General features: G+C 41.2%; 2 protein-coding genes across 5 annotated transcripts; one reads left to right on the forward strand and one right to left on the reverse strand.

Moving 5' to 3' along the window:
* Window positions 1–1,041: 1,041 nt before the first annotated feature.
* On the reverse strand, window positions 1,042–6,671 carry LOC124262514 (junctional adhesion molecule B-like). Its single transcript, XM_046697023.1, has 5 exons — window positions 6,558–6,671; window positions 6,284–6,385; window positions 3,647–4,044; window positions 1,699–2,058; window positions 1,042–1,251 (listed from the first exon to the last, which is right to left on the reverse strand). Exons 3-5 carry the CDS (start codon window positions 3,918–3,920, stop codon window positions 1,172–1,174), a joined length of 714 nt encoding a protein of 237 aa, XP_046552979.1. The 5' UTR covers window positions 3,921–4,044; window positions 6,284–6,385; window positions 6,558–6,671; the 3' UTR covers window positions 1,042–1,171.
* Window positions 6,672–9,035: 2,364 nt separating this feature from the next.
* LOC124262516 lies at window positions 9,036–17,044 on the forward strand. 4 transcript variants are annotated; one of them, XM_046697027.1, is made up of 3 exons: window positions 9,036–9,133; window positions 14,836–14,944; window positions 15,979–17,044. In XM_046697027.1, exons 2-3 carry the CDS (start codon window positions 14,848–14,850, stop codon window positions 16,356–16,358), a joined length of 477 nt encoding a protein of 158 aa, XP_046552983.1. In that variant the 5' UTR covers window positions 9,036–9,133; window positions 14,836–14,847; the 3' UTR covers window positions 16,359–17,044. The 4 variants fall into 4 exon arrangements, with proteins under 4 accessions (XP_046552983.1, XP_046552982.1, XP_046552981.1 ...); XM_046697026.1 differs by having other exon boundaries at window positions 9,046–9,133; window positions 14,839–14,944; XM_046697025.1 differs by lacking the exon at window positions 9,036–9,133 and adding an exon at window positions 10,576–10,685 and having other exon boundaries at window positions 14,839–14,944.
* The last annotated feature ends 1,039 nt before the right edge of the window (window positions 17,045–18,083 follow it).

An 18,083-nucleotide genomic window follows, 5' to 3' on the forward strand; every position in this document is an offset into this window, starting at 1 on the left:
ACAGAGGTGTAATTACAGCACATCATATGATGCATATTATGTCACATGACAGAAGTATATTGTCACAGCTCATCACGACAGACATGACATGAAGAGACATGACAGACATGTGACTGACACATGACTACAGTTAACAGGTCAACATACCTGGAGGTCCCGGTTTAATAGCGTCAGTAGTTCCAGGAGAAGGTCTTTTTGTACTCGTAGCGGTTTGTAGTGGGAGGGATGTGGTTGTAGCAACTGCAGATGTTGGTGAGAGAGAGACAGAGAGAGAGGAATACATGCATTAGTTCAGTCACAGTTAGATGATCATGCTCGTGCAAAGATATACAAGTCATTCCTACAACAACTTCAGATATATCTGCCATATCAGTACCTTATTCATCTTGCTATATAGCACTTTAAAGCCTCGGCTGCTACAATCGCATGTGCAGTTGAAAATAAATAACTGATTTACTTACTTGTAAGCAAGTAATAAACAAAATATGAAAAATGTCACGTTTTGAAATCAGGGCTCAAAAGCTGCAGTCTCAAATTGATCCTGACTATTTCTATTGACAACAACACACAGCAGTATTACTGACTGACTGAGTTTGGTTTACGCCGCTTTAGCAATATTCCAGCAACATCACGGCGGGGACACCAGAAATGGGCTTCACACATTGTGCCCTGATTCGAACGGGTTACGGCGTGAGCAAACGCTTTAACCACAAGGCTACATACACAGAGCAGTATTAAGGATGAGTACTTGGATATAAAGTTCAGACGTCTACAGTGGTGTGGAAACAACAATTTTCAAAAGGTTTCTTTCATATACTGAAGCGTTCCACAGCCTTCCTCCACCCCATAATTGTCTGTCTAGTTCGCAGATAAAACACTTCGTCCAGAATAATCTGGATTTTCCAGAATGGTTCCTTGGGTATTTGCTTCAGATCTGATATCATCAAATATATAAGAAAACCAGTAGTCTTTACTCACCAACATTGATGTTGAGGGACTTTGATGCAGTGTACGCCACACCCCAACAACATTGGTGGCCAAACATGTGTATGTTCCAGAATCTTCAATTTGAGATTAGAAAGTCTCAATTCATCGCCAGGTGATGTGGAATTATCCTCTCCTTCTTTCTGCCAGGTGTAGGTCGCTGGTGGGTTGGTAACAGCGTTACACTTCAGGGTGACGGTGTCACCAACGGTGTGTGTGCCCCTGATGGGTTGGAGCTGACATCGGGGTCACTGTCACTGAACGTATCTGAAAGCATAAACTGCCTCAACACTGATACGATATCGATGTATGGAGCTTTCAGCACATTAGTTTGTTTGCGGTTACACACCTCTGTTAGCAATAATCTGGGTTATAGTGTTGGCTGCAAAAACAACTGTCTGGGCCAGACAATCTACGTGATCAACACTTTTTCATAGATCTAAACAATTGGGAGCAAAGACTGAATCAACTTAGTAACATGCGAGCATGACAGATCACAAGGTACTCAAAAACGTTTGTATTCATCTTTTCAAAATCAACATTATGAAACATAAGTCTTATCAAAAGCACGCCAGCTGGGTGGTTTGAGAAAAGGGTATCAGAAAAACACTTTATCAACTTCTTAACAGACATTCTTCATTGCGGTCATTTGAAATTAGGCATTTGGACATATTGAGTGACAGTCATATTCCCCTTCTTCATATATTTACTTACAGAAAACTGTGATGGTGTCAGTTTGATAACATGTAGAGTTGCATGTCCCGGATCCTGTAGGCTTTGTGATTGTAGAGTGGTTTGCAGCACATCGGATGATCATCCCATTGTCCAGTCTGCTGACATTCAGAGTGAGCTGACTTATTCGTTCAGAGGTGCAAGTTCCTGAACTCGGATAGGGAGGATTTAGTCTGGCCAGACTGGTAATGTCCGTAAAGGTGTTGCCACGGTACCGGAACCACAGGAAGTCTCCGGCAGGTTTTCCAACAGCTCCCTGGCACCGGAACTCAACCTGCTGTCCTTCCGTGTAGCCAGTGCTAGTTGCAGGAGACGGTGTTATGGCTGGTCTCCCCGGCTCAGCTGCAATGGAACACAAAGTATTCCGACTTATACCAAGATCACGAAGTTCTGGTAAATTGTAAAACATTTTCCATTTTGGGTTGATAAAATTTTGGAACCAAGTTGGTGTGGTTGATGGGTTTAAAAATTATTATTCCATTCAAAACGGGTTACGAATTTCGTGTAAACATGTCACTTTCGTTTTAAATGATCTGCACAGAACAAGGTTGGGGTAAAAAGGGAAATTCACAGTGAAACGTGTTGGTGTGTTGTGCAGAATTCATCGATCGATTTCTTAACGTTGGTTGGTTTGTTGTTTAACACAGTTCTCAGCAATATTTCATCTATATGGCGGCGGTCTGTAAATAATCGTACCGTGTGTTGCTGTACATCTCACTCATGCAAACCAGATTGAAAGTTGTTCTGCTATTGTTTTAAACTTGATTAAACGTTTTCGGCCTTTGTCAGCTCGTTTCACATGCGGAGTCTGTCACGTTAGGAACGTGCAATCAGCATGTTGGATGTCGGAACAACACAGTGCATTGTGGAACGACCTCTTGACGTAAAACGTTGATGACAGAGGTCGATCTAGTCGACTAAGAACGACAATTGGCGCACAAGACTCTTTCATCTTACGTTACAGAACTGTGGTCAAAGGTCCCTTCAAATTGGAGATGTCCTTGACAGAGCTACAAGGATTAGAGTGAGTGAACAGGCGATAGATGGAACCTGCACACCCGACGTGCACGTGTTTTCATTACTGCAAGACATCGTTGGTGTCAAGAGCAGTAGCGCTGATCCAATCGTGGTTGGCAACTCTAATGTTTTCAAACGAATCCAGGTTTACTCTGGACTTCCTTAAGAGGCACAACAGAGTGTAGCGTAGATGGAATGAGCGTGTTCCTGCCGTTATACTGACCAATGGTAGATGGGGCGTCTGTTGCGCTCCTATTCGGATGTCATTTTGTTTTTAAGGATACCAACACGTGTATTTCAGTATAGAAGTCAAAACGACTGCCAAATACACGGTTCGAACTTTTCAACGCTGGATCAACCCAAATCACTACATGTCATGTCATCTTTCACGATGTTGGTGCTGCGCGATATTACAGTATTTTTGTAGTGCCCATTATTACGCCCAGGGCACAGTGATGTCAGAAACATATTCGCCCTGACTATCAAAAGTGTGTCGCAGTTCAAAACGTATAGATCACTGACGAATCCCATTATCGTATATAATTGGCAAGAGTTAGTTAAATGCGATATATATATATACGAGTTTTAGTACAAACGGCATCTGAAATGGACGGGTGCAGTAATTATTCGCAACAGGGTTGAATACATTACCCTTGGAATGGATGCAGTGACTGCATATATGTGTTTTTAATTTGAGTCATAAGTTGAATAATCGAATCTGGAACAGACAATCCAGTGATCAAAATTATGAGCATCGTCCTACGCATTTGGGATACTATGACATGTGTCAACCAAGTCAGCGAGCCCGACCACTGTTGCATAAAAGCTCATGATGAACCCAGTGGAGCAGTGTATCATTTTACCCACAGTAATTACTTAACGTTTCAAGGTGATGTTGATAAAATTCACTTACCCAGCAAAAGAAGGTTCATCTCAGCTTCTTCTGAAGCAGCCGCGCCAGCAACTGTTTGGTAAGCAGCAATACACTTGTAAGCTGCCTCATCCTCACAGTCAACACGATCAAATCGCACACTTGTGGAACCACTGTATATATCACCAGATAAGATGAGAGTTGTCCGATCTCTAAACTCCTGTGTAACACTTGAATCATAGAGTGATGAGCTTGCAGATGGTCTGTAAGTTGCAATGTTTGTGAAACCTGGCTCTGTAGCTCTCTTCCTACTCATGGTTATTGAAAAAGTGTTTCTCCTGTTTCCACGACATAGTCACACTTGACAGTCACAGGGTGGGGTCCTTTAGTCCCCGTCTCATCTTTTGTTGTCAGTGTTAATCCATACACATGAGAAATACCTGGAAAGAAAATGTTTGTAATTTAACTGTTATAAACACCTGAACATACCCCGTGACAGTTGCCCTGCCTTTATATTGAAAACTTAAAAGTGTAAACCCAAGAAAAGGGACGAACATTCTATTTAGATTTGTACTTCAAGTAACAGCAGAACCTCATCTCTCTTTACATCTGACAGTCTCCCAAATTAGGCTGTTAATATAATAATGGCTATTTATAAAGCGTATGTATCGAATCACTTGTGCGCGCTCAGTGCGCTAACTCGTTACAACCCAACCTGCCTGTGAGGCACTCACTAAATATTGGATGAACAGAGGCAGTTTTGAACAAATTCACTTGCCTGGGGCGAGACCATATGTGTCACGTGTGCTTCGTTGTGGGGCAGGACAGCAGTCCTAGAAACTATCATAAGTCTATATATAGCTGCGAAACACGGCCACCCATCAAAGGACCCTCCACGATCAACGCTGCTTAACTTCAACTGATTTATGATTAGGGCTCTATGCACAGGATCACACACCACGAGATTTAACCTATCCATTTACTTGTACTGGGTTAGATGACACAGTTTTGCTTCCATAATAGGAAAACACCAGTAAGTAATGTTGAAATTCCCACACCTTGGGCGTAAGGACAAAAGTTTATACATAGGTTTTTCATATTCCCCAAACACAAGGTGTGTACCTTTTTGGTACATCAGTTTAGTTGCTCATGCAGTCAACAGACCATTTACCTGTCCGACATTCCTCTGCTGTGATATTGTTGCATTTCTTCACTCACTCGATATCTATCACTTATATGCTATAAATTGTAGGTATAATTCATAACTGTTACAGAACAGGACAACTGGGCCAAGAAAACTCAGTATAAATGTACAAATGAAAAACTGTGTTTGACAAAAGCTCGCACTGATTTTACGCAATCATTCGTAATAACCAAACATTCAAATCTGTATACCTTTACAATTCATGATTGAAAATAAATGTCAGGAAAACACAGGTACGTTAAGCTTAAAATCGTTTGATCGTGATTATTTGGACTTGTATTAAGCTTGTTTTATGTACATAGAAAAAACCCGAAAAAACACAAACAAAGAATACAATAAAGAAACTAGCAAACAACAAAGGTGATACACTCCGTCGTTACATTTCATGTGAATAAAATCAATTCCAAGACACCCAACAAACAAATAACACATATGATAATGAAAAACACGCGGTGGAGTTTTCTGTGAATACAATAAATCCTAAGACACCCCCACCCCCTAAAAAACACCAAAAAACCAAGAAAATCCAAAGAAATATAAAAAAAACACTTATGATGATGTAAAAACTCCTACCCTACCCCCACACCTACCCACACCCCCATGCCCGCAGGCTAATAGTATAAGCTGATATTTTCACAAAAATGTTAATGATTAAGTTCTTCAACGCATAATTTGACAGCTTACGTATGTTGTATTAATATGAATATATTAATATCGACAGCCCAGCGTTCATGCTATGTGCATTCCCGCTAGTGCTGATAATACTAGTTACTTTGTATTGCGCTTTTTCATGGGCAATATCTTGCAAAAAGCGGAGCAAGGGAAAGAGGTGGTGGGGCGTGGTGGTGGGGGTGTTGGAACTTCATTAGAGGAGGAGAAGTATGGAAATTTAAAGAGAACAACAAAAAATACATCAACATACTGCCGGGAGGAAGACTAGTCCTATCTGTTTTAGACACGTTTTGTTATTGATACAACTGCCTACGAACAACTCAACCTTACGTTTCACGCTAAGGTAATTGCCCAAATATCTGGACTCCACTCCACGAACCTTAGACTCACTCAGGTTGGGCCTCTCTGTATGACCTAAGAAAATGACCTAGCTTCTTGCCCTTCTACGCTGTCAGTGAGTTACAGCAGGTCATTAGGTACAGCCGACATACTTCCGTGTAAGACAGGCGTCAAGCTTTAACAAGTATCTCCACTGCAGTCACTCGCCGGACTGGTTATATAACCTGGCGACCTAGCTGGGTGTGTCATCGACTTGATAACAATCCTGCGTGTGAACATTGTCAACGAAAAAATGGGGAACATGACAAAAAAATGAACAAATAATTCGAGTATTATCTAGAGCGAAAATAGGTTATTTGGTATGAGTAATGCGTCTTTCATCATAATCGTATACTTGGTGAAACAGAGTAGAGGTCATGGTCGCGAAAACGCAACTCGTTGTTATGTCATAATAGATAACTTACCGACTGAAATAAGTCCTATCGTGAAAAGCCACCCTGTGATTGTCGCTGCCCGTGTCATGACTTCAACGATGAACAGAATTCACTACAGAACTTGACGTCGATCTGATCATAAAAAAGGTCTCAATTATTCATCGTTATATGGTCTCTGGTTAAAAGACACACGTCAGAAGGTCCACCCGCTGACGACGTGAAGGCCACTTTGTAACTGTGCACGCCAGCGAAAATTTATATCCTGTTTGACCTGAAACAACATCAGGAAGAATAAAAACAGTACCTGTCGACAAGGATCCAATTTGGTTATGTTTTGTTTGTTGTTTAACGCCGCACTCAGCAATATTCCAGGTGAGGTATTCCCGTAAGTAGAAGTTTGTTGTTGCAGTAGTATCTCCTTGATTGTGGGGCGGTGGGGTAGCCTAGTGGTTAAAGCGTTGGCTCGTCACGCCGAAGGCCCGGGTTCGATTCCCCACATGGGCACAATGTGTTAAGCCCATTTCTGGTGTCCCCCGCCGTGATATTGCTGGAATATTGCTAAAAGCGGCGTAAAACTAAACTCAGTCAGTCAGTCAATCAGTCCTTGATTGTTGTGTTGGTGTTGTTATGAGCTGTGCTGTAAAAGTCTAAACTATGTTGTGAAATTTGATTTGAATTTACTGAGTTCATTTACTGAGTTTAGCTCACTGAGATTATAATGATACTGAGTAATGAGTTCACTCAATCAATGAGTGATGGGAGATGGGTACTATGATAAATACATAGTGATGGGTACTATAATACATATGGTGATGGGCACTATGATAAATACATGGTGATGGGTACTATGATACATATGGTGATGGGTACTATGATACATACATGGTGATGGGTACTATGCTACATATAGGGATGGGTACTATGATACATACATGGAGATGGGTACTATGATACATATGGTGATGTGTACTGTGGTACATACATGTTGATGGGTACTGTGATACATACATATGGTGATGTGTACTGTGATACATACATGGTGATCGCTACTATGATACATACATGGTGGTGTGTACTATGATACACGTGGTGATGGGTACTATGATACATACATGGAGATATGTACTATGATACATACATGGTGATGGGTACTATGATACATACATGTAGATGGGTACTATGATACATAGGGTTATGTGTACTATGATACATACATGGTGATGGGTACTATGATACATATATGGTGATGTGTATTATGATACACACGGTGATGGGTACTATGATACATACATGGAGATGGATACTGTGATATATATGGTGATGTGTAATATGAAACATACATGGTGATGGGTACTATGATACACGTGGTGATGGGTACTATGATACATACATGGTGATGGGTACTATGATACATACATGGTGATGGGTACTATGATACATACATGGTGATGTGTACTATGATACATACATGGTGATGGGTACTATGATACATACATGGTGATGGGTACTATGATACATACATGGTGATGGGTACTATGATACATACATGGTGATGGGTACTATGATACATACATGGTGATGTGTACTATGATACATACATGGTGATGGGTACTATGATACATACATGGTGATGTGTACTATGATACATACATGGTGATGGGTACTATGATACATACATGGTGATGTGAACTATGATACATACATGGTGATGTGAACTATGATACATACATGGTGATGTGAACTATGATACATACATGGTGATGTGAACTATGATACATACGTGATGATGGGTACTATGATACCTACATGGAGGTGGGTACTATGATACATTGATATGGGTACTATGATACATATGGTGATGTGTACTATGAAACATACATTGTGAAGGGTACTATGATACCTACATGGAGATTGGTACTATGATATATATGACGATGTGCACTATGATACATACGTGGTGATGGGTGCTATGATACATACATGGTGATGGGTACTATGATACATACATGGTGATGGGTACTATGATACATACATGGTGGTGTGTACTATGATACATACATGGTGATGTGTACTATGATACATACATGGTGATGGGTACTATGATACATACATGGTGATGGGTACTAGGATACATACATGGTGATGGGTACTAGGATACATACATGGTGATGGGTACTATGATAGACACGTGGTGATGGGAACTATGATACACATGGTGATGGGTACCATGATACACGTGGTGATGGGAACTATGATACACATGGTGATGGGTACCATGATACACACGCAGGTACACCAAAAGGGACTTGCACACGTACACACGCACAAATACTTGCAAGTTTACACACTGCTTCAAGAATGCAAACACTACACATTTGTTGCAATTTGTACTCAATTGTAAAATGTGCCCCAAAATTGTTATCTGCTCTCTGCCAACATAGGATACGATCTGCCATATACGATCTTGAAATTTTACCGGTTTTATCCAGGTGCTATTTTCACAACCATACTTCCATGAATGCAAGACAGAAAAATACATCCTTCAATGTTATTTAACATTCGCGTATGTGTAGATGCATACATATTCAGACAGTTCGTCTCTCTCACTCCTCACTCGGTCTCTCAGTCTCCCCCACCCCCATACACACCATATCCCTACCCTCAAACTCCTCTTCTCTCTTTCTCATACGTGTATACACAAATGCACTTTGGCAGTCTTGCACACGTTACCAAGCAACTGTTGTGAAAGGCAATTCCTGATGTCATGTCGGACTGGCCCATGTTCTATTTTTAGCTACGCCACACAAAACTGCAAAGCGCCCTCAAATACAAACCACTTTCGGTTTTCAATCTGCATCAGTTTGGTCGCGGTAAAGTCAGGTATGTATTTCAGTAGCAATAACTGAATATGACGTTCAATTTATTATAACATAAGGTATAAACTGTGTGGTTATAAGGTATTTGTCGTTTGCTAAACGCATTTTAATCAATATTCCAGCTATAAGAAGGCGGTCTGTATATTAAATTATTAATACGTCTGGACTAGACAATCCAGTGATTGAACCAGTCGAACCATGCAGTCGGTGTGGGTCGTGTAAGCAAGTAAATCATTGAATTGCCTGATGTTTTTTGTCACCTCTCCTGGTCCAACATAGGTTTCTGGAATATTACATGATACGGAGAATAGTACCGACTCCACACACAAATCTTGAACAGTGTACTTGATACGTTTGATACCGTATGGACCCTGTGACCCTGTAGTACCGTCTCCATGGTCACCCCACAAATCTTGAACAGTGTACTTGATACGTTTGACCCTGTAGTACCGTCTCCATGGTCACCCCACAAATCTTGAACAGTGTACTTGATACGTTTGACCCTGTAGTACCGTCTCCATGGTCACCCAACAAATCTTGAACAGTATACTTGATACGTTTGACCCTGTAGTACCGACTCCATGGTCACCCCACAAATCTTGAACAGTGTACTTGATACGTTTGACCCTTTAGTCGGTATTACCGTAAACGTACTTTCTCTGTTTTTTTTCGCTTGGTGCAAATTTCGCGGAATTGACAGTTTAGACTACATCGCGCGGTCAATGCATAGCCACCCCACAAATCTTGAACAGTGTACTTGATACGTTTGACATGCACCACGAGTCATGCATCAGTGCACAAAGTCTGTGAGTTGTTTAACCATATGTTCAAAGAATATCTGTGGCGGTTACTGTGAATATGGTAAATAGTACATACAGCAAAGGACCCGTGAAAATGCGGGTTAGCCCATGCATTGTCCTAAGAGACTCGCTGACTTGGTTGACACATATCATCGTATCCCAATTGCGTAGTCTGTCATACAGACCTTGAAACAAATATAACCATTGCAGCCCATGTAAATATAGAATATGTGGCAAGTCCAGATTACCACAGTTTCTGGAAATTGAGAAAGTCTCTAGGCACTATATATTATGCGCATAATTTTGAAACCATTTTATCTGTAAAATATGTTCATATCAGAGACTAGCAGGAAGTCTAGTCTACCAGAAAACGTTTTGATAGTAAGGAAGAGGGTAATTCAACACTGACATGTGTTAAGAATCATTGTGGTAACTATTCGAGACAGAGACTTCTCTGTAGAGACTCTCCTTTGCTTATTCGCTTAATATTCTGCTCCTTATGACCAAGCTATATATTTAGAGGGATCCACGTGATTCGTTTCAGGGCTGTCCTTGAGTTGGAACTAAATATAGACACAGTGTTGCCATACAGTGTATTAATTGTGTCGATATGGAAACAGTAAACTTGTATAGAACTGGGCGTCTCTTTGTCACTTGCGGCATTTAAATGTTGCTGAAAGCGGTGTTACATCATGTCCTAAAATAGAAACGTAGGTAAATGTGAAAGTGGCGGTGGGGATGTCGTTGGAGCTAGAGGTAGGGGAGAGTTATCATTATCATTGGTAGTGGCAGTTGGAGGTGTGGTAGTGTTATCATCATCACAGGTAGTGGTACTTGGAGGTATGGAAGTGTTATCATTATCATTGGTAGTGGTAGTTGGAGGTATGGGAGTGTTATCATTATCATTGGTAGTGGCAGTTGGAGGTGTGGTAGTGTTATCATTATCACATGGTAGTGGTAGTTGGAGGTAGTGGTAGTGTTATCATTATCACAGGTAGTGGTAGTTGGAGGTATGGGAGTGTTATCATTATCATTGGTAGTGGCAGTTGGAGGTATGGTAGTGTTATCATTATCACAGGTAGTGGTAGTTGGAGGTATGGTAGTGTTATCATTATCATTGGTAGTGGTAGTTGGAGGTATGGGAGTGTTATCATTATCATAGGTAGTGGGGCCCGTAGTGAAGATGGAGGTAGAATTGGTCTTCAGCAACCATCGGTAGTGGTAAGGTACTTGGCGACTATGTAGTTGTCGTTAGAGTGTTACTAATCGGTATCGGGGTGGTGGAGGCTGGCTGACTTGGTTGACACATATCATCGGTTGACACATGTCCGGTTCCCAGTGCGCAGATCGATGATCCTGCTGGATTGTCTGATCCAGACTTGATTATTATTACAGACCGCCGCCATATAGCTGGAATATCATCAATATCATGAGTGTGGCGTAAAACTAAACTCATCTCATCCACTCCTAGGTAGTGGTGGTTGACGGTATGGTAGTGTTATCATTATCATAGGTAGTGGTAGTTGGAGGTATGGGAGTGTTATCATTATCATAGGTAGTGGTAGTTGGAGGTATGGGAGTGTTATCATTATCACAGGTAGTGGTAGTTGGAGGTATGGTAGTGTTATCATTATCACAGGTAGTGGTAGTTGGAGGCATGGTATGGTAGTGTTATCATTATCAGAGGTAGTGGTAGTTGGAGGTATGGTAGTGGTCATTATAGGTAGAGGTAGGTGTTAGGTAGGTAGTTATCATTATCACAGGTCACAGTAGTAGTTGGAGGTATGGGAGTGTTATCATTATCACAGGTAGTGGTAGTTGGAGGTATGGTAGTGTTATCATTATCACAGGTAGTGGTAGTTGGAGTATGGTAGTGTTATCATTAGTTATCATCTAGGTAGTGGTAGTTGGAGGTATGGTAGTAGTTTATGGTAGTGTTATCATTATCACAGGTAGTGGTAGTTGGAGGTATGGTAGTGTTATCATTATCAGAGGTAGTGGTAGTTGGAGGTATGGTAGTGTTATCATTATCATAGGTAGTGGTAGTTGGTAGGTATGGTAGTGTTATCATTATCATAGTGGTAGTAGTGGTAGTTGGAGGTATGGTAGTGTTATCATTATCAGAGGTAGTGGTAGTTGGAGGTATGGTAGTGTTATCATTATCATAGGTAGTGGTAGTGGAGGTATGGTAGTGTTATCATTATCACAGGTAGTGGTAGTTGGAGGTATGGTAGTGTTATCATTATCATAGGTAGTGGTAGTTGGAGGTATGGTAGTGTTATCATTATCATAGGTAGTGGTAGTTGGAGGTATGGTAGTGTTATCATTATCACAGGTAGTGGTAGTTGGAGGTATGGAAGTGTTATCATTATCAGAGGTAGTGGTAGTTGGAGGTATGGTAGTGTATGGTAGTGTTATCATTATCAGAGGTAGTGGTAGTTGGAGGTGTGGTAGTGTTATCATTATCACAGGTAGGTAGTAGTAGTTGGAGGTATGGTAGTGTTATCATTATCAGAGGTAGTGGTAGTGGGAGGTATGGTATGTTATCATTATCAGGTAGTGGTAGTTGGAGGTATGGTAGTGTTATCATTATCACAGGTAGTGGTAGTTGGAGGTATGGTAGTGTTATCATTATCACAGGTAGTGGTAGTTGGAGGTATGGTAGTGTTATCATTATCACAGGTAGTGGTAGTGGAGGTATGGTAGTGTTATCATTATCATAGGTAGTAGTAGTAGTTGGAGGTATGGGAGTGTTATCATTATCATAGGTAGTGGTAGTTGGAGGTATGGTAGTGTTATCATTATCACAGGTAGTGGTAGTTGGAGGTATGGTAGTGTTATCATTATCACAGGTAGTGGTAGTTGGAGGTATGGTAGTGTTATCATTATCACAGGTAGTAGTAGTTGGAGGTATGGTAGTGTTATCATTATCATAGATAGTGGTAGTTGGAGGTATGGTAGTGTTATCATTATCAGAGGTAGTGGTAGTTGGAGGTATGGGAGTGTTATCATTATCACAGGTAGTAGTAGTTGGAGGTATGGTAGTGGGTAGTTGAGGTATGGCAGTGTTATCATTATCACAGGTAGTGGTAGTTGGAGGTATGGTAGTGTTATCATTATCATAGGTAGTGGTAGTTGGAGGTATGGTAGTGTTATCATTATCATAGGTAGTGGTAGTGGAGGTATGGTAGTGTTATCATTATCACAGGTAGTGGTAGTTGGAGGTATGGTAGTGTTATCATTATCATAGGTAGTGGTAGTTGGAGGTATGGTAGTGTTATCATTATCATAGGTAGTGGTAGTTGGAGGTATGGTAGTGTTATCATTATCATAGGTAGTGGTAGTTGGAGGTATGGTAGTGTTATCATTATCATAGGTAGTGGTAGTTGGAGGTATGGTAGTGTTATCATTATCACAGTGGTAGTGGTAGTTGGAGGTATGGTAGTGTTATCATTATCATAGGTAGTGGTAGTTGGAGGTATGGTAGTGTTATCATTATCATAGGTAGTGGTAGTTGGAGGTATGGTAGTGTTATCATTATCATAGGTAGTGGTAGTTGGAGGTATGGGTAGTGTTATCATTATCATAGGTAGTGGTAGTTGGAGGTATGGTAGTGTTATCATTATCATAGGTAGTGGTAGTTGGAGGTATGGTAGTGTTATCATTATCACAGGTAGTGGTAGTTGGAGGTATGGTAGTGTTATCATTATCACAGGTAGTGGTAGTTGGAGGTATGGGAGTGTTATCATTATCATAGGTAGTGGTAGTTGGAGGTATGGTAGTGTTATCATTATCACAGGTAGTGGTAGTTGGAGGTATGGTAGTGTTATCATTATCACAGGTAGTGGTAGTTGGAGGTATGGTAGTAGTGTTATCATTATCATAGGTAGTGGTAGTTGGAGGTATGGGAGTGTTATCATTATCATAGGTAGTGGTAGTTGGAGGTATGGTAGTGTTATCATTATCACAGGTAGTGGTAGTTGGAGGTATGGTAGTGTTATCATTATCACAGGTAGTGGTAGTTGGAGGTATGGGAGTGTTATCATTATCATAGGTAGTGGTAGTTGGAGGTATGGGAGTGTTATCATTATCATAGGTAGTGGTAGTGGAGGTATGAGAGTGTTATCTTTATTACAAAGAGCGGTGGTTGGAGGTATGGGAGTGTTATCATTATCACAAAGAGTGGCGGTTGAAAATATCAGAGTGTTTTCATTATCACAAGGAGCGGTTGTTGTAATTATGGACGTGTTGTCATTATCACAGGGATTGGTATGTGGAGGTATGGGAGTGTTATCATTATCACAAGGAGTGGTGGGATTGGTGGTTGGAGATGGTGGTGGGAGTGATATCATTATCAACAAGGAGTGGTGGTTGTTGGGTATGAAATGTTATCATTATCACAAGGAGTGGCGGTTGGAGGTATGGGAGTGTTATCATTATCACAAGGAGCGGTATTTGGAGGTATGGGAGTGTTATCATTATCACAAGGAGAGGTGGTTGGAAGTATTGGATAGTTATCATTATCACAAGGAGCGGTGGTTGGATGTGTGGGTGTGTTATCATTATCACAAGGAGTGGTGGTTATCATTATCACATGGAATGGTGTTTGGAGGTATGGGAGTGTTATCATTATCACAAGGAGCGGTGGTTGAAGGTATAGGAGTGTTATCATTATCACAAGGAATGGTGTTTGGAGGTATGGGAGCGTCGTTATTGTCATTATGAGACTGACCTGTTTGCTGAGCTATTGTAAACCTGATGAATTAACGTGTTTGGCTTGACTCTCTGGTAGTACACAGCACCATGTGAGTATCGTGCTGTGTCCCTAAGTATGAAACTTAACGTTCAAATGGAATAACAATGCAATATAATTTACGATTTAAAGATAATATATTTAATGTTTTAGCAGATAAAGAACATGAGACCTGTGCTGTTTTATCTGGTGCTGGTGGGCGTGCTGACACCTGCCTCAGTCGGAGTGCCTCTCGCAAATGACGCTGACGACAGGCAAGGACGTACGTACACTTACGCCTCTTTCACAATACATGTATTGCACTCACTCACCCACTCAAAACTCACTCAAGCTCTCCCACCAGCCCAGTCACTCACTCACTCAAATCTCACTCACCACTCACTTACTCACTCACTCACTCATCAACTCCCTCCGTCCCTCACTCACCCACTCACTCACTTCACTAACTCACTCACTCACTCACTCACTCACTCACTCACCCACCGACCCACTCACCCACCCCTCCCTCCCTCCCTCCCTCCTTCCCTCACTCACTCACTCACTCACTCACTCACTCACCCACCCACTCACTCACTCACTCACTCCACTCACTCACTCACTCACCCACCGAGCCACTCCCTCCCTCCCTCCCTCCCTCCTCCCTCTCCCTCACCCACTCCCTCCACTCACTCACCACTCACTCACTCACTCACTCACTCCACTCACTCACTCACCCACCCACCCACTCACTCACACTCACCCACTCACTCACCTCACTCACCCACCCACCGACCCACTCTCACTCACTCACTCCACTCACCACCCACTCACTCACTCACTCACTCACTCCACCATCCACCCACTCACTCACTCACTCACTCCACCACTCACTCACTCACCCACCCACCCACCGACCCACTCACCCACTCACTCACATCCACTCACTCACTCACTCCCACACTCCCTCACTCACTCACCCACTCAATAGTACATGTTACATACAGAGAAGGAAGGACCCATGAAGAGAATTAGTGTTCAGTAACCCATGCTTGACGTAAGAGGCGACTAATGGTGTCGGGTGGTCAGGTTCGCTGACTTGGTGGACACATGTCATCATGTTGCAATTGCGTTGATCGGTGCTCATTCTGTTGATCACTGGATTGTCTCGTCCAGACTCGATTATTTAGAGACATCTGCCACATAGCTGAAATATTGCTGAGTGCGGCGTTAAACAGCAAACCAACCAAAATATCAGATCAAAACGTCATGCAATCGATCTCAGATTCATTGTATTATGTATCATATTTGTGTTTTCAGACGCAGAGCACTCCAGACAGAAACGTGCTGTTTTAACTGCTATTAGGGAAGTTGGCTGCGGGGCCTACACGGCTGTTAAGGAATGTACCACAGATCTCGATTCCTGTGGTGGTTTTTGTGACTTGGTGGATTTTGTCTGCAGTGTTGTCTCACATTCAGGAACCGCTGTGTCGCTGTTGTGTGACACAAATGTGGACAAATATGAAAGTACCGTTATGGATGATTATCGATACAGCAGTCACGGAACTCAGAAAGATGCTGAAAGATTTATCATGAAACTTGGGGAGGACATTCAACACCTGCCAAAATCATTCTGGGAGAAATTGGCCAATTTCTTTAAAGAAATCTGGAAAAGAATCTGTGGGTGGTTTTCTGGGTAGTTTTCATGATTAATAACCGATTTTGATGTAACCTTGAATTTTGTTCAGAAATTTCAATTGTGCCTGTTTGGTACATTTTGTAGTTTGCATCCCGATATAGAACACTGTTGTTATGTTTGAGTGAGTGAGTGAGTTTGGTTTTAAGCCGCTTTCAGCAATATTCCAGCAACATCACGACGGGGACACCAGTAATGGGCTTCACATATTGTACCCATGTGGGGAATCGAACCCGGGTCTTCATCGTTACGAGCGAACGCCTTAACCACTAGGATACCCCACTGCCCCTGTTGTGCTTGTGTTGATGGAGCTATTTTTGTTTAGTTATATTTTCAAAATAAAGTGGTACGTTACAATGATATTCTTACGACTGAAAGATCAAATGTAACGTCCATATTTGTAAACTATACATTTTAATAACTTTTGAAAATAGTTCGAATCATTTAAACGCCGATGTCGATAGACACTGAAATACAGAGAAGAGACAAAAGAGGTGAAACTAATGCGTTTGGTAATCTATCCACTTACCTTCCGCTCTCCATCATCACATGTAGGAACAATATTTCCTCAATGTACTTACCTTAGCCAATGTACGGTTCATCCGGCGGCCATATTAACAACGTTTAAAATCTACTGTCAGATTTACACACGTTTACAGAGGTGTTGAAAAAAACGAACACTCAACTCTGCATTTACATGTGTTTCAAAGGTGTGTGAATCTGGCCATTGTTTTCATGTTTTCTAGCATGTGTAACACATGTAAATGGTGTGAATACCATTGAAATCTCGTATGACCAGGGTATGGGTTTGTCATATATTGCATACATGCGTAAATATTTGGTAAAGGGCATCTAATGATAAGAATAATTTCACAAGTATTTTAACTTTTAGATCTTTTTTCATGTCAATGTGTCTGTACAAATAGAATTACTGGCAGAAGATGAAATGCTGTCTCTTTTCTGGAGGTGAAATACCTGTTACCGAACACATAGATGAAATGTCATGGCGATGTATGATTATCCTATTTTGTAAATACCTGTATTCCATGGTATCCTCACTCAAGTGTGTATTGTAGATCCTTCCTTGTCATTGCTCTGTACATGTGTACATCCGCCTTGTGAATATGTTGTTGTAAATATTTGATGTATATATGTAAATGATCTTCGGATTGAAATGTGGAGGAAATAAGGACATGCATTCATTCATTCATTCGTGAATATTTGGTATTGGGTATCTAATGACAGAATAATTTCACAAGTATTTTAATGGTTTCGTAATTTAACTGACACATCAGGTTCGTTAGCGCGTCCAACCACGCCATAATGTACTGAGATCATTAGAAACACATGGCGAAGTGATACCTATGGCTGAGCGCCTACAATTTGAAGGGCTGGCTGCACTATTAACGTTTTTTATAGGGCTGCACTAAAAACGTTTTTGCTACACACATGATGGTGTAGCATTCGGCATACTATTTTGTTTAGGAATTGTCATTGCGTATCCAAAGGAATGTGCTGTGTAAGTGCAATAATGATCAGTTATAAATACATCCGAAAGTTTCGTCAACAACGGTAGATTGCTCACTCTCTGGTTTTGTTATGACTTAATTTCGGCATCTTCCCATCCCGAGAAGATACATTATGCTCACTTCTTTATTTATGAAATTATATACATAGACACACATAAAACATACATACATGCACCAGTTTACACACGTGAGCTAATTTA

This window comes from Haliotis rubra, unplaced genomic scaffold (genome assembly GCF_003918875.1).
Source record: "Haliotis rubra isolate DU_JTF1 unplaced genomic scaffold, ASM391887v1 Scf842, whole genome shotgun sequence".
Taxonomy (NCBI): Eukaryota; Metazoa; Mollusca; class Gastropoda; order Lepetellida; family Haliotidae; genus Haliotis; species Haliotis rubra.

What these genes read in the sequence shown, in the direction of transcription:
- LOC124262514 (XM_046697023.1), bottom strand. Translation starts at nt 3,920, where the DNA reads ATGAGTAGGAAGAGAGCTACAGAGCCAGGTTTCACAAACATTGCAACT. An exon ending in GATGAACCTTCTTTTGCTGG is followed by an intron (nt 2,059 to 3,646) that starts GTAAGTGAATTT and finishes GTTCCATTGCAG; the next exon opens with CTGAGCCGGGGAGACCAGCC. An exon ending in TGACACCATCACAGTTTTCT is followed by an intron (nt 1,252 to 1,698) that starts GTAAGTAAATAT and finishes TTATGCTTTCAG; the next exon opens with ATACGTTCAGTGACAGTGAC.
- LOC124262516 (XM_046697024.1), top strand. An exon ending in CGCTGACGACAGGCAAGGAC is followed by an intron (nt 14,945 to 15,978) that starts GTACGTACACTT and finishes TTGTGTTTTCAG; the next exon opens with ACGCAGAGCACTCCAGACAG.